Raw genomic sequence first — 24670 nt, 5'->3', positions numbered from 1 at the left:
GAAAATATAAGTCTGAGCACCACTGATGTTTGAGGTACTTATAGATATGACATGACACTTCATATCTTCATTTTGTTCCCCTGTTCAGAGTTAAATTCTTATTTTTCTAGGTTAATTCTGTTTTACGCAAAGTTGCATTAATTTGCCCATTTCGCAGATTAGCTGTCTTTTAATATAGTAATTACTTATTGTCCATTAAAATTAGCAAACACTACAATGAATCTTACTGTATCTACTTATGGACTCCATTTGAAAACACAACTTGTGCTTTATTTGACTCTTCTACATTGTTGTCACTATGGCTACCATGTCTTATTTGGAAACTGTGTTATGTGTTTTTTAATGCCGACAATCTAATTTTACAAAAATATAACTCAAAATCTCATAACCAATTTCAAATCAGCATTTAAGGATGCTTTTTTAAAAATATTATTTCAGAAACACTATAATGTTTAAGGAAGATTTCTGTTGTATTTCAAAATATTCTTTACTCAGAGACAATACAAAAAACATCAACCTCTGAGCAGAGTTTGAAATAATAATAATAATAATAATAATAATAATAATAATAATAATAATAATAATAAAACATTTGGCTTTTTTAGAACAAATATAAAATATATAGTTGGGGTGCTTTTTGTCAAACAATAGAGAAAATGTCACCCAACAATAAAGCAAACAAGAATTTTTATTTTGAAGCATAATGCTGGTACTAGACTAAGAAACGTTTGTTTGTATACCTTCCTTTACATTTCACTTGGAGAGTGAAGTTACCTCCCACCAATTAACCAGCCAGCTCCTTCTTCTATTGACAGACATACTTTGCAGCCAGAAACATTTCTTTGACTCCGGCAACACTGTTGCAGTCAAATGACCCAGGAAGTGAAACTGTAACACACATTGTTTGCAAATAAGGCAAGCAAACTGGAAAGTTTATTTAAACCACTTCTGTGTCAAACATTGTGTTTTAAATTGAAAATATATTTTGGTATACCATGTGTTTGTTTCAAAACTGTATGAGTGAGATCTTCATAGAGTGCATGGAGAATAAGCTTTACAGAATTATATTGATTGCTACAGTACAACTACTTAGCTGCAATACTCCATTCTCCTAGTTTATAGTAAAATAAAACAGCGGACATATTGAATTAAAAACACAGTACCCTCATCTTTTTTAGTGGTGGCTTTCTTGATATCTATTTGATTCTAGTTTGATTTCTGGTATATTGCCTGTGGTAGCTCTAAAGAAAGAAAGAAGAAAAGAAAACAATTTGCACTTGGCCAATGATATGTTACAATTTCTGTTATTATTAATACATAGAGAAGCTTTTTTTCATATCAATTTCAAATTATGCGGCTGAGAAATCCCAGAACAACAGCAGGCAATGCTTTGTTTCTTAGCTTGGCCCTTTGCAATTACTAGAATGTGCAAATATAATTTAGCCCAGGTAAAATTCAATCAGTCACCCTGAACACAAAGAAATCGACACCAACAAGAAAGGCTGAATGCTTCCCAGTAAAAGCTTGCTGGGGAATTGTAAGACTTTCTAAATTAGATATATTAAAATATCTCCATTCCTGTTGTAATGAATGAGCTTGTAACCATAAAGTGTCGCAATACAAAACCGGTATCTATAGAGCATAAGTTTACTTGGATATGGAATATTGCACATTGATGATATTTTTTGTAATCGTTATATATTATATTATTATATAATCCTATATATATATATATATATATATATATATATATAGTGTGTGTGTGTGTGTGTGTGTATATATATATATATATATATATATATATATATATATATATATATATATATATATATATATTGTATTTCCTTTTTTGTTCTGAGTATAGAGCATATTGTATATTTAAGGGCGTGGTAAATCGACTATGAAAGTAAATTAAGCACTGTTAAGCAAAGTATATGTATTTTAGTTGGTTGATAGTTGGCGATAAAATCGGCTTAGACAAAAATGTTAAATTACTGCCACCATTTTAAATTCTACATTCTTTTTCAGATAAAAATACACATAATAGTAACATGTGCAGAGATATCAAAAGTGTGTGTGTGTAGTGGGGGGGGGGGGGGGGGGGGATTTCTTTGCTGTCCTGTGTAGATAAAGGCATGTAACCCTCGACATGAGCGCTGGATGCTGGATGGACAGTCACCCCTTGGCTGTCTGTAGAGACTGACATCAGGGAGGTCTGACTGGGCATGATTAATTTATGGCTTTAATATGCTTGTGGAGGAATTGTGCGTCTACACCGTGGAATTATAAATGCATAAAGAAATTAAAGCAGAATATTTTAAGCAGGCCGACTGAAGCCTTCCTCAGAAAAGTGACGACAGTTCCTCATTTCCCAGTAACAATAGAGGCCAGGTCTGTGTCATCTCATTAGAATAGCAGCGGCTTCTCTCCGTTTTCCCTGCACTAGGCCCCTGGAATGTCAGTTGTCAGTTATTAGTGACAATTACTGGTAATCGGTTTCAGACTCTTTGAAGTGGTCTCAGACTGACAGGTGAATGAGGGGGAATACTGCTGAGTGCCAGCCAGTGACATGGAACCTTTAAAGGGGAGCAATGAGCTGCCATAAATTATTGTACCATTCACCCCTTGCTTCATAATTTAACCTTGCTAATCCTGAAATTCTGTTCTCAGTCACAAAACAATATGAAGACACCGACAGCTTTATGAATTCACCCTATGGATTATTCCACCTGGAAACTGGTACAAATCTTAAAGACACAAACAAGATACAAGAAACATGCCAGCCTTTAAGGCTGCATTATCCTCTTCAGTCCCAGTATTATATTATTTTAGAGTTGTGATTTAAAACATTGACTCAAATTTAAAGCAATCTAAAAAAACACGGCTCTGTATGTTTGTAATGAAAATCTCAAAGATTGTTTACTGGGATACAGACTCCAGCCAACTTACGGAGTGAGGATCCCTGACGGGCTTACCTGTGAAAAACATCAATCGTACAATGATCAGCAGCACAGGTTTGTGTCTTGGCTGTGCTAAATTTAAATAAATATGTATATATTATAATATATAATAGGGCCTTAGAATTCTGATTGAGCATTTTCAAGTAATGTTTTTAAAGAGACAGTATCAACTCTAGTTATAAGTTAAAAAAAATACATGTGAGATGTATTAGGCCTTATGTTTCACCGGAAATAATTTTTAGCACTTAATTACTTAATTATAAACAGCTTTGATTATATATATATGTGTGTGTGTGTGTGTGTGTGTGTGTGTGTGTTGTGTGTGTGTGTGTGTGTGTGTGTGTGTGTTTCTTTCACCAGTAGAAAAGTAGAAGTGATGCAAAGAAAAGTTAACAAAGTATCAGCATTCATTAGAGGTAAGGCCCTATGTAAATCGTGATTTCGCAGACTGCCCCGGAAATCGTAAAATCTTTTCAATATTCTTATGAAATCAAAATTAATTATTTCATAATAATTGTTTGTATTTCATACCAAAAAAATCACATTAACTAATCTGTACAGCTCTGCTGTGTGACTGTGTGTACTATTCACCATCCACATAGTGCTGTGCAGTGATTATGTCATGTGACTATATAATAATAATAATAATAATATAATAATAATAATAATAATAACATACTTATATAGCGCCTTTCATAGTGGACCACTATCACAAAGCGCTTTACAGAGGTAGGCTGTGAACTGGGCTTTATATGCAGTCACTTCCAATAGGACATTGATTTAACATCTCATCTGCAGGATGGAGCACAAGGAGGTTAAGTGACTTGTTCAGGGTCACACAGTGAGTCAGTCAGTGGAAGAGGTGGGATTTGAACTGGTGACCTTCTGGTTACAAGCCCTGGACTTTATGCAATCTAGAAGGGAAATTAAAATACTACACACTGTAAACAAGACAATGGCTAAAAACGTGTCTGCAGCAGATCATGTAAAGCAGTATCTAGCAGGAGTTTTACACAGCTATGGAAGGAAGCTCGTTTGTACGTCCTGCAACGCTACTGTAGATCACTGCCGAAAAAAGTCTCTGTTGACATGCATTTAGATTCAAGTATTCACCGAAAGAGAATGACGGAAATTTAGAGCAGTACCGCGACTGCTTTACTTGCAAAAAACTGTTCCTTCCATGTTCCAAAAGTCCACTGAATACCATGAAGCACAAAACATTTTACATTTTGACCTGACAGAGGCAGTTGTTTGTGCAAATATCCCTCTTGAAAAATTGTACATAAATTCTTCAGACTGAGTGTAGCAAATGGTGGAGCGATTCCTTCATCAGTCCAGTTGAGATGTGAATACAAAGCTACCTAAAGCAGGAGATTGCAGAATTGATAAAACAGTCTGGTTGCTTGTCAGTAGTCACTGATGAGTTGACTGATGCCCAACATCAGTATGTTTTACACATTGTATTTGTTTTGCAAGACCTAAATGGTGAAGAGGTATCTGACCTACTAGAACTGAAAGCTGTCCTTGCAGATATACTTTACCTACAGGCTGTTAATTACAACCCTGTTTCACAAGCTATTGCAAAGTGCTTGCATAACTTTGACATTCATTTTGATGATGTCAGTGGATTTATCTCTCTATTTGCAGTTTTAATAATCTGTACACACCATTTATAAAATAGGTGTAATGTCAAGGTGGCAGTATTTGAATTACAGGTTACTGCTGTTGAGTTAAGTAGGTAAATCTTGATTACACAAAACAGAGCGCCCCTCTTGTTTTTTTTTTTTTTATTTCTAGTCATTTTTCCAAAATGTACAAAAGGATTGGTCAGGTAGCCTTGCAAGAGGAGCGTTTCTCAAATACTGGAAAACAAGTGAATACCTTTCAGGCAAGGTTAGTAATGAAAAACTATGAAGGTTTAATGTTGCTACTGGCTCTTTAAGTATATTTTACATTATAGTACTTTCCTGGTTTACTGTTTATTGGAAGATGCAGAGGTCATGGTTTAAATATAGAAATAGGTTATGTAAAATTAAAAGCGAGGATTTTACTTATGTTACACTTACTTAAAATACAAATTCAAATATTCACTGATTTTCACAATTAAAATAATCTATATTTTATTTAAATAAATATATTAGCATGTTTTGTTAAATATAACTTTTTATTGTGGGCTAAAACAGATTCCAGGGTTTGTACCCCAAAAATGTGTGCTTTTGCACAAAAAATGATATTTTCCAACACGGCCCAAAGCAGTTGCGTGAAGTTGGAAAATAACAGTTTTTTTGCAGAATTCACAAATGTGTTTGTGCCACACGACAATGGAGTGTTAACAATACCCTATCCAACAGCTATCGTAGGTGTACAGTACATACCAATCTTCCTCAGACGAGTCTATACTCAGATGTAATCAGCACATGGAATACATAATCAAAGCTCAAAACACATCGGTAGCATTGGCACCCCCGAAGTTACATGCCCACCCCCACAAATATGTAAATTCAACATATAACTTAAATAAAAATATATATATTGTAGTGACTTGCTAACTAGATAAGTGTCAACATGAAGGAGACAGACAAAATAGCTCTGTAGCATCAAACTCCAGTCTTTATTTTACAGAAGCGTTCCTGTCAGCTGGTGTTCTGAGTAGCTCCGACCCGTGCTCCTTACACTATGCATAAACATATTTACAGAAGTGTGGACTGTAAAACAAACCCTCAACGCTGAAAACACTACTCTATTCGGAAGCCCCGAAGATGGAAATCTCAGCATGGAGCCAGCCAAGAAACTGCCTGTGGATGCAGCTTGCTCATGTGTATCCCTTACTCCTTGTGTACTCCTTCTGAAAGCCCCTTCCAACTGCCTCCCCACTCACCACGCACCCTGTATGGCATAGTCAATAGCATGGAATTCAGATCGTGGGTGTCAAAGTATGCTTCTGATATCAATGAGAAGTAAATAACACTACTTAAAAAAAAAAAAAACAGAAGTCAGCTGTGTCCATATGCCTGAGTGTGGAATTACCGGGTGAGTGGCATGAAAAGGAAAGGGATATTTTACAGACTGAGGCCTTGGGCACTGCAGTCCTTTGCCAATGTTGCTGAGGATTGGACACTTAGCTAAACGCATGTAATGGAAACATTCTGCGGACTGCAAGCCTGACACGCTTATCGCAAAACATTTTCATTCAAATTTGGCCTTCGGAGCAATTCAAATCATTTTGTGCTTAAGCATATGAAATTTGTGCACATGCATACATTTGTATCTAATGTTTATCATTATCACAGGCATTAGCATGGCTAATAAGCTAAATATTTAAAGGGCCATCACAGATTCTATGGAATTCAGATGTATCTATGTTGTGCTGTTTGCTGGGAAGTGAGTTTATGATTTCTCTGCTTCTGTCTCCATAATTTTTACAGGTGTGTCACAAAGACGGCCGGAGTGGGTGGCCTCAGACCAGAGCCAGGAAATAAAACAACAAGAGGTGGAGTTTGGTTTGTTTATTTATTAAATCCTGAGCGAAAGCATTCGCTCAGCATTTAATAAATAAACAAACAGACAGAAAATAAACGGTTGTAACAAAACAAAAAATAGGACACAGCACATTCGCCAAAATAAACATACAAACAAAACGGACCGAACAAAACACGGTGAGCTTCTTTTACTTTACGCTATTATTATTATTATACTTATTATTTCCTTCGTCTCCAATCCCGTTCTCCACTCACCGAACACACAACCCCGAGTATGTGAAAACATGCTGCTTTTATGCAGCTGTACTGAGACTCGACTGATAATCAATCATTCAATTGGAGTCGCGGTACAACTGCACGTGAATTAATAAAGTGCAATTCCCCGTGCTCACATATAACATTTTGCTTGCACGTGAAGTGCTGTGCAATCCTTGTGCCTAAATGCAAGTATACATTTTAAACACTCGTGTTACACAGATCCGTTTATATCCCGTGTACCAATGACTATACTTCAACATTTAACACACCACTCGCAACATATAACAGAAAATACACACAGGGGCAGGCACTTCGTCACAAGGTGTCACACAAATATGAGTACATGTTACCTGTTCTAATTAATTTACATTTTTTGACTATTGTTTTTTTTTTGTTTTTTTCTCAAAATTATCCGTGATCCCGCTTATCAAACCGCTATTGCTCCGTGTCTGGACTGATTTGATTTTTGTAATGTGTTTTTTGTAAGAACTGCAAGTCGCCCTGGATAAGGGCATCTGTTATAAAAAAACACACACATACATTAACAACAATAATGAATAATATCAGTAATCCAACTGGAATCACCTGTTTTATTATGAGAGAGAGAGAGAGAGAGAGAGAGAGAGAGAGAGAGAGAGAGAGAGAGATAACTTGTTTGACAAACCTAGGGGGCAATTCATTCAACTTAACTAACATGGGCTGAATGTTTTGCATTCAAAATGCTGAGAAAAATTACCAATACTGTAATCAGTAACCTAGCCTACTATTGTATAAGCAGTGTCTTTGATATTGAAATCTGTGTGAATGCAAGGTAAGGAGTTGCAAACTGTTGCTTGATCGATCTAGGGTTGATATGCTGCTGTATGTGTCTATTAAAGTAAAGTCCCCCTGCATTATACAGATAGTCGTTTAGTATCTGCTGGCTCGGTCTATGTTACATACCGACAGTATGTGATACCGTGCTGTAGTCTTGATTCTGTTTTGGGAGTTATTCTTTCAGCACCATGAAAGCGTGCTTGGGAAAGTGATTAGTTTTCTTTCGGTCCGAAAGAATGATTGCAGCTTCCCTGTTTATTTTTTTAAAATGTATTAAAAAGTGTGATTCTATCAGAAGCTTACTTTTGAATATAATTATTATATAGATGTGGACAGAACCTTGTACGATCGCTGGGTGTTTTGCATTGTTGTAGTAACTCGGAAATCTCCTGCATTTCACTTCAGTGATTACGTGAGTGAGTGCTGGCGTGGTGGAGTTAAGGCTTGCTTTTCAAAAGCGTTATTTTGTGCCTTGCAAAACTGGTTTTGTGCTTGGCGCATAGTTTCGAACATGGCCACTCCCACCATATTGCATTATGCAGACATTATATTCGCTCATAACAGCCATTTGCAACCTGCATAACCCTCTGCACTGTGAGCAAACCTTTCAAATATCTGGGCCCTGATCATAAACTACTTTATTCTTTAGTGCACTAAGATGGAAGTTAAACGTTTGCCAATTATTAAGTTTCTACTAAATCTACAATAATGTTGTTACACAATACTTAATAAAAAATAAAAAAAAAACTTGATATTAAACAACGGCATGCAGTTGTCGTAGCATCAGAAACCATATGATGAGTATTTTATTTAAAACACTCCAAGTAATATTATTTATGGGAAACCCTTAGCTATCGTTTAATATATATATTATATTATCTATAATATATATAAATATAATATATATTATAATTATATATTATATATTAGACGTTTTGTTAAAAAACAAATAAATTAAAAATAAAAACCTGAAAAGTCTTCATTAGATAAGTATTCACCCCCTTTGCTATGACACTCCTAAATAAACTCAGATGCAACCAGTTGCCTTCAGAATTCACACAATAAGTTAAATGGAGTCCATCTGTGTGCAATAAAAGTGGTTCACATGATTTCAGATTAAATTCACCTCTCTCTGTAAGGTCCCACAGTTGGGTAGTGCATTGAAAGCAAAGATACTACCATGAAGACCAAAGAGCTTTCAAAACAACTACAGGATAAAGTTGTGGAAAGGCATAGATCAGGGGAGGGGTATAAAAAGATTTCAAAAGCACTGAATATCCCTTGGAGCACAGTCAAGTCGATCATTAAGAAGTGGAAGGTATACAGCACCACCTAGAATCGGCTTAGAGCAGGCCGATCTCCCAAACTGAGCAGCCAGGTTGTGTAAATCAAAGGAGAAAAAAATCTCTTTTGTATGCATAAGATGTTCACGTTGAAAACGTCCATAGGGGACCATAGTTTGAGGTACTTATATAAGCTTATTATTTCGCCATGGATAACTTAGCATATAAAATAGGGGTTTTGATATGCTAATGCGTTAGGTTTCTTTTATGGTAGAATCTTGTAACTATGCATTCAGAAACGTAAGTCTTATTAAATAAATAATAATAATAATAATAATAATAATAATAATAATAATACATTAGCTTTAGTATAAATCCAGTGGTTGATTTTCACACTGGGGCATGCACTCCTTGAAGTAAACCACATGACCTTTATTGTTTCCACTAAACTCTTTAAGAATACCATTAAAAATGCATTCTGTTTTTCGTCTCTGGGTGGTAAACTCAAGAGCTTTAAAAGGTTATTATACTAAAGTCTCATATTGTCACCACAACCCTGTTTGTTATTCTGCCCCAGCACCTCCTGGGCCCATAGCACATAATCATCCAGTAATTGAGTTGAAAAGAGTAAATGGTTTGATACCCAAAAGGAAATAGGCATTTACCAATAAAAACCTCAAGGAAATCCCATGATTCCCAAAGAATACATTCTTCTTAGCATTGTGCCTGTACAAAAGTTATGCAAATCTGCTTAAACTGTGTTATCTGTAGTGCAGTATGCTCATTGCAGGTATCAGCATTGTGGCATGTGTCATGATTACTGTAATTTACATAGAAAATGTACTGGAGATGCACTGAGATTTGTTACAAAAGGAGAGACTATGTTTAAAGAAGTGATATACTACTTAAAAAAGGCTTCACTAAAAACATTAAAACCCCTAACTTTAGTACATCGCTGCTCGTTTATCTTCAGTGTAGTTTGTGCGCTTTCAAAACGGTTTCTCCTTTTTTCCCAAATCTTCACATTGAATATTTCCTTTGTTGTGAAATACACTTCCATAAAGCATCCTGTAATCTGTTCTGCATTGCACCAGAAATAGCAGAATATAATGTGACAAGCACGTTTTTTTGTTGTTTTTTTTTTTTTTTGTGGGCAAGATTCCAGATTAAGTTTATTCACCCCAGAAACCTTTCTGGATTAACCCTTAGGAGTTGAACTGATCCATTGGGAAAATAAACAGCCATCAGACTTGTAACAAACAATATGTAGAAGGTATTAAGGAGCAGACACAATTCTGATGACTAAAGTAGATGCAGACATAATTATGGGGAGTCAACTAGTATCTTCCCCTTCATGATGTACTGCTTTGGTATTTAATAACATTGTTGGATCAGTTCCACACTCTTCTAATTCTGGCGGCGGGATCTATTTGTTATGTGTTGAGATGCTTTCAAGTTAGGATTATAACAGTAAAATGTAACTACATGAGTACAGCTGTGCTTCAACTGTAGTTTATTTTTTATTGCTTGTGTTGTACACTTCCTGAGCATTATGTGTTAAATAACTGGAAGGAGAACCTATGGCTGTAATGTCTTTCCAGCCAACATCCTTAAAAGGGTATTTCCTTGGATTTAGGAGAGTAGACAAGAGTGACAGGAAGAGAAACTTGCATCTGCCCAGACCGTGGACACAGCAGACAGCCAGGAATGATAACAAGGTGTTCGAATCTATATGATCACACTCCTTTTCTTCCCTTTAAGCAGCACTGACTTCTCCAGACCTCTACTGTGCACCAATACAATCCAGGGGATATATTCTTAAAGCAAAATATATAAGTGCTTACTTGCACTTTTTGCTTTAAGAATATATCCCCTGGATCGTATTGGTGCACGGTAGAGGTCTGGAGAAGTCAGTGCTGCTTAAAAGGAAGAAGTATTCAGACACCTGACCAATTCTCTCATATTACTGAATTACAAATGGTACATTGAAATTTAATTCTGTTTGATATTTTTTTTAAAAACACTTAAACTCAAAATCAATTATTGTAAGGTGACATTGGTTTTATGTTGGGAAATATTTTTAAGAAAAATAAAAAACTGAAATATCTTGCTTGCATAAGTATTCAACCCCCACACATTAATATTTGGTAGAGCCACCTTTCATGCAATAACAGCTTTAAGTCTTTTGGGGTAAGTATGTACCAGCTTTGCACACAGTGTCGGAGTAATTTTGGCCCAATCTTCTTGGCAGATTTGCTCCAGGTTGTTTATGTTGGTTGGACGACGCTTGTGGACCGCAATTTTCAAATAGTGCCACAGATTCTCAATGGGATTGAGATCAGGACTTTGACTGGGTCACTGTAGGACATTCACCTTTTTGTTCTTGAGCCACTCTAATGCTGCTTTGGCCTTGTGCTTGGGATCGTTGTCCTGCTGAAAGGTGAATTTCCTCCCAAACTTCAGTTTTTTAGCGGATTGAAGCAGATTCTCTTGCAGTATTTTCTTAAATTTTGCTCCATCCATTCTTCCTTCAATTGCAACAAGATGCCCAGTCCCTGCTGATGAGAAGCATCCCCACAGCATGATGCTGCCACCACCATACTTCACTGCAGGGATGGTGTGTCTTGAGGCATGGGCAGTGTTAGGTTTGCGCCACACATAGTGCTTTAAGTTTTGGTCAAAAAGCTCTATCTTGGAATCATCTGACCACAAAACCTTTTCCCACATTGCAGCTGGGTCACTCTCATGCGTTCTGGCAAACTCCAGACATGCTTTCAGATGGTACTTTTTGAGTAATGGCTTCTTTCTTGCCACTCTCCCATACAGGCCAGTGTTATGCAGAGCTCTTGATATGGTTGACTGGTGCACCATTACTCCACTCCCAGCCACTGAACTCTGTAACTCCTTCAAGGTGATTGTTGGCCTCTGTGTGGCTTCTCTCACAAGTCTCCTTCTTGTTTGAGCGCTGAGTTTTGAGGCACAGCCTTTTCTTGGCAGTGCCTGGGTGGTGTGATGCAGCTTCCACTTCCTGATTATTGATCCAACTGTGCTCACTGGGATATCCAAACACTTGGATATTATTTTGTACCCTTTCCCTAATCTATGCATTTGTATTACTTTATCTCTAACTTCTGTAGAATGCTCTTTGGTCTTCATTTTCCTTCAGATTCACAGCCTTACCAATGATCCTTCAACAGTGGAGTTTATATCCAGAAAATGTGACAGCAACTTTAATGGTTCACAGGTGGAGGCCAATGGTAAGGTAATTGTGTCCTCGTTAGGGCAATTTCTTTCATTGTTGCAAACTGGGAGCTTCCATAGCACAGGGGTTGAATACTTATGCAAGCAAGATATTTCAGTTTTTTATTTTTCTTAAATATATTTCCCAACATAAAACAAATGTCACCTTACAATAATTGATTCTGAGTTTCAGTGTTTAAAAATAAAATATCAAACAGAATGAAATTTCAATGTACTATTTGTAATTCGGTAATATGAGAGAATTGGTCAGGGGTCTGAATACTTTTGCAAGGCATATATAGCTAAGGGAAGCCTGGGTTTCTCAATGTCAGACAGCAGCAGGGGCAATGTGGTTCCACAGTGCAGTGTACACTTCATACAAAAATGAAATGTTTTTCCTTTTTCATAAAGGAGACACTGAATGTACCAAATCTTTCAAATCTAGATTCCCAACCCGAGCCAAATTCTCAACATTGGATGCTTTGATGCAGGAGGATTTGCAGAGATCTCAAGGGAAACCCTTCATGTGTTGTATTTTTTACATAAGACTGGCCAGATAATAAGTCACAAGCTGAGCATATGAGACTTTACAAACAGTAGTTACACTTTTTATTATCTCTCAGATTTATATTTATTTCAAATGTCAAGAACTTCTCCTTCTCGCTTATTCATTGGTAGAGTGCTGGGTTGGGATTCAATATGAATAATAAATTGTGCCAGTAGTGACTATTGTAAATCATAGCAAGGACACCATCACAACACGAAGACTGTTATGCCATTTTTATATACTTGCATTTCTTTAGGTTTATTTAGTTCTAATTGTCATATCGGGACACACTTGAAGACTGGATAATTTGCTTTGTTGGTCTGAAGCTTGATAGTCAGAATTCGATGCTGAATGTCTGTTTTTACAATGTTCAGTACTGTGTGGCAAAGCCAACATGTTAACGGCAAACTTGACAAGTGTTGGAAAGTGTGGCGCTCTGCGAGATTTAGACAAGTGTGCAATTTTGTGCCAGCAATCATCAGCCACCAGATCCTGTCTAAGATCTGTCAAGTCAGTCACTTGGTACTGCATACATTCCATTCTAGGCTATCCAGCACATTTCCAAGAACAATCTGTGGGAAAAGAATTGCAAGCTGGACAATGTCTCCCAAGCTTGCTGTGGTTTGGCTACTTGGTTGAAGAATGTATTCATTCCTGTACAGTATTGTACAATTTGTATATACTTTTCACTGCCATCACATAAGGTGTAGGTATATGTCATTCAAGATGATTGGGAAAGCTGCAAAGCAATACAAACATACCATCCTTTATTTCAATCCAAAATAACAGACATTTTTTGTTATTTATGAGTTTACAAACAGTGTTCATTTTATTTTTTACTGACTGTCCATAAACTTTACAGACAGTTGGCAACCTTGGTTGCAGGGCAGGGTTTTTCAACCTGGGGTACACGTACCCCTGGGGGTACTTCTAAGGACCATAGGGTGCAGGATGACTAATTAGATTTTTTTGTTTTAAAGTGAAAGAAAAAATGATCTTGATTTTTTTTTTTTTTTAACAGCATCATATTTTATATCTAAATCCCTGTACATAAATATGCCATTTGTGTTTAGCAGCTCAAAGGTTAGTGTAGTACAGTTTCAAAATGTGTGCATTGTGATTTCGATTTCCACTCTGATATTAGGGTGGGTGAAGCAGGCATCTGGCAGTTCTCCTATAGAGAAGAGAGCACTGCTTATGAACTTTGCAGTTTTCAAATCATCATATAATTGAATACTAATCAGTGAAGCACAATCTTTCTGCATATTTTTCAAGCATAAATGCTCCAGTAAAAACAAATAATAATCACAATACTTCTACTTTGTCTGTTTTTGTTTATTTTTTAGGTGGATACATTTTTTATTTGAAAAAGAAAAACAAAGGAAGACAACACAAAAAGTCTACAGAAAGTGCAAAGTAACAGAAAGTTATACCAAGTCCCTTTGGAGTGTTTTTATATTGGCTTTAATAAAAAGTAATATTGTTAGTTATTATAGTTTTACAACATAGAGTTTAATATTTTTGAAGTTGTAAACATTTTAAATGGCACATAATTATGCTGAGATGGGAAGTAAACTGCAACATAAACATTTACAATGTAGACTATTTTGGATTATTCCAAATATAAAGCAAATACGTGTTTCCAAAGAGATTCACAAATAAAAAAAAAAGTTTGGATATCTATCCTAAATCAGCAGTTTGTCAGTCCCAAACTGTTGTGACATAAATTTTATATTAAATGAACAGGGAGAAATCTGATAATTTTGCCTTCTATTTCAACTGTGGTACCATTTGCTAAAGCGAACATTGTAATAATTATGAATCATGGGTTACAGCTTTGTAGTAGTGGTTTGTTGCTCTGTTTATGAATGCATGAATTTATATTTTCCTAAACCAGTTGATTTAGTTTGATTGTCAAAGCTTTAGCATAGAGACTAAATTGATATTCGGGATTAGAAGGTTATGTTGTTCCTCCAGCACCACACCGCCAGCCACTACACACATAAGAGTTCTACATGCTGATTACATTGTAATTCTGCAGTGCAGGGAATAAACATTTGGAAGGATGCTATGACTGAAAATACATTGTATTTCCCTTTGATAATTGTCTATTTTGACATATAGAATGGTAACTCACTCAATGACTTAATGCAATAAAATATATTGGTCACAGGTACAGGATGCTTTATGATCCTTGGTCCAGGAATCTTATTGCTCATATTTTGTCCACCTGCATTAGCTTCAGTTCTCTTTGGAAGAGTTTTTCTTCTTCAACCAGCATAGACCATTGCTGTCAAACCCCTTGGACAACAAATTATATTTTGGGCAAAACTGGGAAAGGGGCTTTGACAAATGAAGGTTATTCTAATGTAATAAATGAAGGTTAATACTAATGTAATAAATGAAGGGGTGGTCGAGAGCTGTGGCAAGGACATATTTGATAAATGTGGCTTTGTGGCTCTTTTGTTATGTAGTCCCTTTATTATGCAGTATTAACAGAAATTAGTCTTCAAGTAAGCTTATATATTGTATACTGTATTAAATTCTTTCATACTCTCATATGAATAATTAAATATAAATAAATCAATAAAGAAAACTTAACTAAGAACTGCTTTGGCGTTTATTTTACAATTGAGGAAAACAAAACAAAACATTGGGTTTATTTGTGGGTGTTTTTTATTGTTTTTTTTACATAATTCATGATAAAACATTGAAATGTATAATTCATTGTGCATTGCTTGCTTTTTTCACATAAGCACATGCATCCAAACTGACGCACGTACAGTTAAAATTATCTCTTGTAAACCAAGCTGCAGGAACTACATTTTATTAAAAAAAATTTGTGGCTCTACAGTATATACACAGAATTAGTTTTAGTTGTTTTTATATAAAATGATATTATAAAAGTTAAAGAATGCATACAGCCTTAAAGTACAAACAAAGTTGAACAATTGACAAATGGCAAGATATGTCTAATGTAGTTTTTTTTTTTTTTCACATGGTTGCTTGATCATTTACATGTAATTAACTGTTTTGCATGACGGGTTGAAATTATTGAAGCCGCACACTACAGAAAGATAAACTTGTACCAAAGCTTATATTTGTAAATTACTATAAACTATGACTACAGTGAAAAGAAATGGCATTTTTACATTTAAAAACAAACAAAAAAAAAAACTTGCATACTACTACTTACATTTTTTGCCCAAAGCTGAAAATGTATTTATTCAGTTTCCTGTTTCTTTGTTTCATGATATTTTCTTTTACGTAAACTTATGTACAACGGTGACTTGCAAAATCCCTTCAGAACTGGCGACCCTTTTTTAAACATTGCAATTTGCCTAGAACTCCATTGAACAAGTAAAAATTAAGTGTTAATTATTAATCAATGTGAATTTGCACAGAACATAAAAATACTGGTATTCTATATAAAATAAACTTTTACACTTCAGTAAGGTGCAGAGCAATTCTACTTCAGGTCTTCAAAGGCTCACCTAACTTTTTATTTGTTTTAATTAGTTTTTTTTTTTTTTTTTTTTTTTTTTTTAATTTCTTCATATTAAATTATGAATTTACATAGCTTTAATTTCATGGTCACCACTGAAGTCTACATAGAAACAGCAGTTGTATAACAAGAATAGAAAGAAAACTCAATTCACAAAAAGACATGCACAGCTCAGACAAATAGCATATAAATACATTACAAAATAAGTGTAAAAGGAAAAAAAAAAAAAAAAAAAAAAAAAAAAAACATGGTCCAGTTAGGCAGTTCTACAACATAAGTAAGACTTGTTTTGAAGGCTCAGTTCAGGCCTGTGCAGTACTGTGATTAAATTTAGTGCAATGATTTTATGGTTAGTTTCACAGCTGCTCACCTGGACTCTACTTTTTTTCAAATTTATCCAGTTCATTTACATACACCAGATGGTCCTCGGGTGACTTGCCATGTGTTTTGCTGAGGTGCAGTTTGACTGCATGCTTACTGGCGAAAGTCCGGTTGCACAGCTTACACTGGAATAAAGAGCCTGAGTCCTCTTCAGAGAACCCATGTGAGCCAAGTGTCTTTTCAGTTATGACCTTTGAAACAGTCTGCTGCTCCCGGACATGGTCCAAAGACAGCTTGGAGAGGTCCTTCAAGCTGAAGCCTAGGTGAGACTCTAAGTGGTTAATGTAGGTGGAAGGAGTCCTGAACTGAGAGGCACAATCGTTGCAGAGGAATACTGGGTGACCTGAGTCTATATTCTTTATGAATTTGGTTCCACCTGTCCTCCTCAATTGATACTTTACGTTGGCCAACCAATGGCTGATGGTGGTCATGGAGAGACCAGTAAACTTGCAGATGTGGACCCGCTCCTGTGGGCCCAGGTCTGTCATTACGTATTTGCCCTCTGGGGTCTCCCTCAGGCTAGATGCGAACTGGGCCTGAAGAATGAGGAGATGCTGTGGGTTCCAGTTCGACTGCCGGCCCTTCCGTTTTTGGACGGGGGAAAGCTCCTCTAAAGCATCCTCAAAGGTGCTCCCATCAGCGTCAGACTTTTCCGACACAGATGACGGTGTGGACGACTTTGGCGTTAAGCGCCCGGTGAGGTTTTTCACCATGTCTGAAATGTCCATCAGTGCATTCTCCCTCAGAGGGGATGAAATTGATTCTGTCAGGCTGGAAATAATGGGCCTACTGCTACTGTTGGTATTGTTACTGTTGTTGTTCTTGGATTTTGTCAAGTCGATCGGCTGGTCATTACTTTCATAGTAGTACCTGTTGATGGGATCGGCTTGCTTGACCTGAGTTGTGGGATAGATGGGCTTCTCTAAAACGCTGTTGCTAATTTTGTACAACATAGCCAAGGGATCCAAGGTTGGGCTTATTGGCTTTGCTGCTTTACCTAAATGAGTGTTCATAATAGACTGCAATGCGCTTAGGGGATTCACAAAAGGCTGTTCCGGTGAATGGTCTGTAATGATTCCCAAACTGTTACAACCATTACTGACTGGTGACTTCAGGGCCTCTGTGCCATTTTTGATGTGATTATCCAGCTGGCCCTCTTTATGTGGATTTGGGAGCTCTGCCTCTGCAATGTTGTTCTTTTTCGCTGGCTTTCTGTTGAGGTCGTCAGGCTTGGGCAAGTCCTTGTTCTCTTTAGAGGTCAGAGACAAGGGTTTGATCTGGAGCAGTTTGCATTTTTCCACAGCCTTTTCTTCTTTCTTCACAGTTATTTTCCCTGTCACCTTCTCAACTAGCTCCTCCATGGCAGAGACATTGCTCTTGTGGAGGGGCGGGGACATATTACCAGGGGAATGGATCAGTGCAGTGTGTTCCGAGGACAATGTTTTCATGTTATTAGTGAAAGAGGGCTGCACTTGGATGCTCTGCACTGTGGACTGGACAGACTTCACTGAACCTTGGAGCTGGTATGCTGCATGAATGCTAGGATACCCTCCCCATGTTGGGGCTCCAGTTTGGGCCTTACTGATTGCACTTGAGACTGTGTTCTCCAGGGATTTCAGGATATCCATTCCACCTTTTGGGGTCTCTTCCAGGTCCTCTTCACGGAGATACTCATAGGGTGTGTTGGACTCAAACTTCTCATCAGGGTCCTCTTTCTCCTCTTTGATTTTCTTCTCTGGTTCCTGGGCTTCCAATGGCTCATCGTCTGGTTCTCTCTTTTCCTCAGAGTTTGATGAATGAGCTGGAGAATCTGGCTGTGATTTGATATTTGGCAATGGCAGCCGTGTAGTAGTGGGTGGCAAAGGAATAGACTGAATCTTTTCTTCTACCACTGGGTCAAAGACCAGCTGTTTCCCCTTCTTAGAAGCAGAGTTGGTCACCTTGATGAAATGGCCGGTGACCATCATGTGAGCTGTAAGTTGCTGTAGAGTATCATGAGAGCTTCCACACTCCATGCATTTCAATATCTGGGCTTTCCTGGCCTCAAACTGCCAGGTGTAACTGGCACCATTCTGATAGCCGTAGCGGTTGTTGGGAGTTACGTACGGGTTTGCAGTTTTCTGATCTTTTGTGGGCTCGCCCATTGGGACACCTGGTGTGCTACTTACAGACTCTGGAGAGCAGGGGGAGACAAAGTCCTGAAGTGCTCGTTTTTTGGTAGAAGGAACCAGTTTGGTGAGAGCTGGCACTGGTTCTTTAAGAGGCACTTTCTGGTAATGCTTTGTTTTGATCATGTGGACACTCAGGTCTTGCAAAGACTCAAAGGAGTGCCCGCAGTACATGCACTTTAGCACTTTTTGTGCATCCTCCTTCCCTTCCATCTCCATCAAGGACCGCTTTCTCGGTTTCGACCACTTCTTACGGTTGTCAGCTTCCTTGTCTTTGTTGTCATCCCGGTAGTGGCCAGTATCGTTCATGTGTACCGTCAGCCCCACAAGTGTGTCATAGGCTGCACTGCAGTCCTTGCATCGAAATTTACTAGCGCCAGTGAACACTGATCCATACAGTTTACTGTTCTGCCTGTAAAGCTGCACTGTACTGAATAAGCTTGGCTCAGGAAGTAAACTATAAGGAGTGTGCTGCAAGGTTTTGGCTAAAGCAGCTTGATGCCAGTCATAGGTTAACCCTCCCCCATTGCTTGTGTTGTTGCTTCCATTGTGGCTGCTACCATTACTGCTGGTGCTGGCACTCACCGGCTTGGCTTTCATTATATCCACAGTAATACTGGACCAAGAGGAATCAGAGATCAAGTTTGCATACACAGCTTTCATTTGAGCTAAGCTGTCTTGGATGGTGAGACCATTGTCCATGCTGGAGGCCTCCTCCTTGTCATGGCCATCTTTTGAGGAAGTGCTCTTAAAGTCTGCCAGTCTATCACTGGTGTCACTAAGGGGAGACCCGTACCCTGCATCCTGATTGGTCACGGTGCTGAGAGGGGAGTTTTGATAGCTTGGAGCATCCTTGCTTTCTTCTTCCTCGTTACATATGTATTCATTGTCCTGGGCGTCTAAAGACAGTCCATCATCCTCATCAATTTCTGCTGCTTTCAGCTCCTCCTCAGGCACATATGCTGAAAAAATATAAAATATATTGGTGAGATGAGAGCAGAAAGAGAGTTATGCATTCTTCAGTGTAAAATTAAAGATATACATGTGCTTGCCTGGGGGATTTGTGTTAAACCCACATGTATGTGTGTGTGCTCTGCTTCAGTGTGCTAACCCCTACAATTTTTGTATGAGATTAGAAGTCCTGGCAGGGGACTGTCCCTGTAGGTGATGCTACTAATCGCTGCTTAAATATACAATGAAAAATGGAACAGAAGAAAAAAAAAAAACTGGGGATGACTGTTTAATTGACCCCTCCAATACATATATGCACAATAAGTTCTAATCTGCATTCTATTTTAGAGGGCAGAGTAGTGGGCAACTTGGCACAGGCCTCCCTCCACCCCATGCCAATTCAGTTTAGACACAATCAATAATAATGATGCATCTTTAACACAATCTTTTGGGAATTTGAATGCTTCAAAGCAAATACCTGAACACTTATGCCTCTTGATATGATATGTTTTCATTGTGTGAATACAATACATTCAATTAACATAGTACTGTTTAAAATGATTACATCTATTAAATTAGACAACTGCCATATAATATTTATATTAAGTGAGGCTTCTTAGTCAGCTAGCACAATTTTCATTCTTCCGATTAGACAGACTTCTAATAATTCATCATTCATTTGGCCAGTTTAAATCATATTGCTCCCACAATTTATATTTTACATAATAAAACATTATAAGCCTAAGATTAAAAACATAAAACTTCCTTCAGACTAAAAGCCTTCTGCATGTTGCTCACATTATAACGAAGTAATAAATGCAGACAACACAAGAGTGGCAATTTAACGACGTATCTATTATAATTAGGGCTTGCATGTTCAGATTGCCTCATACTGGGGTAGTTCTTGTTAACATTGATGGGTAACTTCAAAGAATATTCACAATTGAAAGCCAATTGTCTGGCCATGCAATCAGAAATCATTTGTTCTCACTCATATGCACTGTAATCTGAACCGATACCAGAGCAAGTGCGAAATGTCCAAATTGTCTGTAACATAAACAACATATGGCGTTTCACAAGGTCAATGTATTCTTGTAGCCAAAACTGTTTCTGTGAGAAATGCTGAACAATTACAGAAAATACAGGCAAAGTTGTTTTTTTTTTTATTCACTACAGTTTCCCTAGGGAAATGTGATGAATGACTGTGGCTGTAGAATTTCAAATATAAAACCTAACTCATATTCTTAGTATGATTATGTAACCTATATATATATATATATATATATATATATATATATATATATATATATATATATATATATATATTAAATACTCTATCCTGATTGGTCAAAACAGGTCACATGGGGGTGTGAATATTACAGCATATTCCCATGGGTTGAAACTTTTTTCAAAAAGGGCGAATCACTTTTAGATATCCATACACCACTAGCATTTTGAAAAAAAAAACAAAAAACTGTAGCCATATTTAAATTTATATTAATGAACATAACTAACCACATTTAATATATAATTTTGACAAAAAAAAAACAAAAAAAAAACGGTTGACATATTTAAATTTGCAATAAAGATGACTGACGAGGTATATCATTGATATTTTGGGGAACCAAACTCTAGATGAGATTTTGGATGAGTGACTCAGACACCAAAACGTATTCAAAGTGGTGAAAAAAAGTAATACTGCTAGGCATCAAACTTACCGAAGCACAGCTTCTCGACAAAAAGAAAAGAAAAAAAAATGCACAGGAGTCCACTGCCTGGGAATCGGGTGTCCTTTTATGCCTCTGTCTTTCAAAAGATGCAAACAACATCTTTGATGCCACTGTGAAACTGCACCGCAAATCTGGCACATATATCTCCTGTCACTACTCCTGGATCACAAAGGACGATTAAAAAAAATAAAATAAAAATAATCCACCCCAACACTGTCACCTGACACTGCCGCAGGTCTTGTGAGAAAGGTTTGTTTTGATGTGCAGCTAAACAGGGCCAGGCGAGGCAAAGGTCTGCGTGAGTCCCTGCTGCACTTCCTCAGACAACTGCAAGGACAACAATGAATCAAATACCATGCTGCTCGAAATCGCTTGCTGCAGCTCCACCTACAGTTCAGTATCTAAAAAAAAGGGCCGTAAATCTTCAAAGCTGCAATTTCAATGGCAGTGTTCAATTTAATATCTATAAAATAGTGCTTCTTGTTTTTAATTAGTTTAATGTTTATTATTATTATTACTATTAATAACAACAACAACAATAATAATAATAATAGGACTATTTTTTAGGTCATAGGCGGAAGGATATTTAATAAAAATTACCTTTTTGTTAATTAAAACATTTATTTTTTATTTAGTTAGTGGACCCATTTTATAAGCGCAATAAGGCACGACAAGGTGTGGGATATACTCTAATATCCACACGCCCCGGGTGTGTTATAAGTCACATGCATATCCCACACCCTGTCATACCTTATTGCTTGCTTACATACACACACACACATCAGAGCGGGCCTAATATATATATATATAATATATATATATATATATATTATATATATATATATATATATATATATAATATGAAATGAAAGTCCACTGCAGGAACAGAGAAGATGCTTGGATCAAGAGAAAGATAAGCATAGGACTCTGCCAGACAACTTGAGAATCTTCATTCTAAAAGTTAGAGGAAGTGCTTTATTGTTACAGCAAGTTGGACAAAGCTGCGCTAATGTATTACACTATGTATGCCATCCAAATCAGAGCCACAGAATTAAGAACATTCCTTTTGTGAACTTCAGTGTAGTAAATAAAAAAATCTATCAGTGGGTCTTTAAATGCACAAATGTGCACAGGATGTGACACTGAAATCTGTATCCGGCAGGGTATCTTATTTATTTTTCATTGCAATATGGTTGTTTTATTTGATCTTGACATATATACCACACACAAGCCCATTCAAACATCTTTCTTTAACCTCACTGTGCTTTTTATTACAAGCCAGCATGATGATTTTGAGCATTAGAAAGCATTAAATCGCTAAATAAAAATAAAATAACATTAATGATGAATATGAAAGCTAAAGTGTTGAACATGATCTGTGCCTCCACAGAGCTCAGAAGTTAAGGTGCAGCAGCAGTCCCTGTTGATTGGAACAGACCAAGCGCCCTGTAGCTATAGCTTATGTCCTACTGTTTTTGCATTAGTAATTTGAATTATCACAAAAAATAACTGAATGTTGAAGTAGTATAGGTAAGCCTGTGTACCTGTATGTTTAAAACACTGCTTTTATGTATGTTTTATCGCAGGCCTGTAGACTTCTATGTGCTACAAGAGTGCTGCTATGTACTGTGGAGAGAAATGTTTTCCTGACAAGAGTGGTGTTGATGATGGCAGAGAAAGTTCTCACAGCAGGTGATGGTTTAGTTGCACTGAAATCTAAGTGGAAATGACATGTTATGTTGCCACGGTCCTAGGAGAGTTTAGTAATAGGCTGGGATATGGAAAAGGAAAACTAAGATTACGGAAACCAACAAACTCAAATCCTTGCTACAGCCTTTCCTCACGTGTAAATGTTGGGATAATGATAGATTTAGTTCTCATATACAGTTGCCCATATGTTTACAAAGACCATTAATAGTTGCCATGAGTTATTAAATGGTCAACTATCGACACTCCCATCTATATGGACATGTACAAAGGAGCTTTAGGTCTAAAATTATCAGTCTCTGGCAGAACCTCTACTGTTTTACAACCATAAGCAAATGATGATATTTAAAAAGCAAGATTTTGTAAATGTGTGGCAACTTCTTTGGAGTGAAAGAGTTAAAACAGATATGAACCAAAGAAAAACTGCACCATCTTCTTTGCTTCCAGTTATCTTACTTCTCCACCACAAGATGCATGTCCTAGATGCCAGTATCAGTCTATCCTGGTGAAACAGATGTGCTGTCAACTTCAGACAACATGCAAACCTGCCATATCATAATCAAAGTGGACATAATACCTGATATTTGTATGGCAGTTCATTTACAACTGCCTGAGCAAAGCTAGAAAAATGTAAGCAGCTGTATGGACATGTTTTTTTTTTTTTTTTTTTAAATATAAAAATCAGCCAGAAGCTTTATATGAAAATAGACCTTTGTTATATGAGGACAGACGTGATACTGGCATTCAAAATAGTGAACACATCTTTTTTTTTTTTTTTTTTTTTTTTTTTTTTTGCTTTTTTAGCCTACTCGGTGTGCATACGCAATGAAAAAAAAAATCTTCAGGTTTAGTGTGAATCCCAAATATAAAGTTTAAGGGAACAGGTATTTAAGTTAATATTCATAACCGTTTTCTAGTCTATGCAAGTTGTGCTCGCTTGAAAAGCAAGGATTTCAGTTTTCTATATAGGTTTATATATATAATGTTTATCTTTAAAAACATCAAAAAAACATGGGCCAAGCATTTAAAAAAAAAAAGACCATTCCTTTCATCAGGCATGGCAAACACTAATTACAGTGTTTAAAGTAAGTTTGTTTAAAAAAAAAAGTCATCAACTGTATTTATCTCACACAACGGTTAAAATGAATACACTCCCTCAAGTCATGATAGCACTTACGGCAAGCAATTACATTTTAAGAAATATTTGTATGCCTCACTTTAATTATACCCAGAATAGATGGTACTTCTCAGAGGGAGAGAACCTGACACCACAACTAGCAAGTAATTACAAGCCTTCTTGTTTATCTAGCACTTGACAGACCTCAGTATCATTGTCCGCATGTAGAGAAGCTTCTGAAGGTTTAGGGAAATACAATAACCTTTTCATTACAAAAACCCCCCCAAAAAACAACTTCAAAACAAAATACATGGATGTTTCATATTAAGTGAAAAAAAAAAAAAAAAAAAAAAAAAAAAACATATTTCCGTTCTACAAAAACCTTACCTAAAAATATAATAATGTACAAGAATAAGTACGTGATAATAGCATACTGGAAAGTTTCCATGTTTCTTGAGGGAAAGATTCTTAAAGATTTCCGCAGATTAAACATCTTACACAAATGTAATAAGACTGAACTCACAGATC

The 24670-nt window shown here is 36.7% G+C and overlaps 1 protein-coding gene across 1 annotated transcript in view; it reads right to left on the bottom strand.

The window, feature by feature from the left end:
- Positions 1-16102: 16102 nt before the first annotated feature.
- Positions 16103-24670, bottom strand: part of LOC121313321 (teashirt homolog 1-like) — a 36650-nt gene continuing 28082 nt past the window's right edge. The window contains exon 3 of the mRNA XM_041245723.1: positions 16103-19599. Within this exon, the coding sequence (XP_041101657.1) occupies positions 16466-19599 (3134 nt within the window). The 3' untranslated portion in view covers positions 16103-16465. The remainder of the gene's footprint in view (positions 19600-24670) is intronic.

This window comes from Polyodon spathula, chromosome 3 (assembly GCF_017654505.1).
Source record: "Polyodon spathula isolate WHYD16114869_AA chromosome 3, ASM1765450v1, whole genome shotgun sequence".
In the NCBI taxonomy this organism is placed as follows: Eukaryota; Metazoa; Chordata; class Actinopteri; order Acipenseriformes; family Polyodontidae; genus Polyodon; species Polyodon spathula.
The sequence above is the reverse complement of the archived record's forward strand: the minus strand, read 5'-3'. Positions and strand labels throughout refer to the sequence as shown.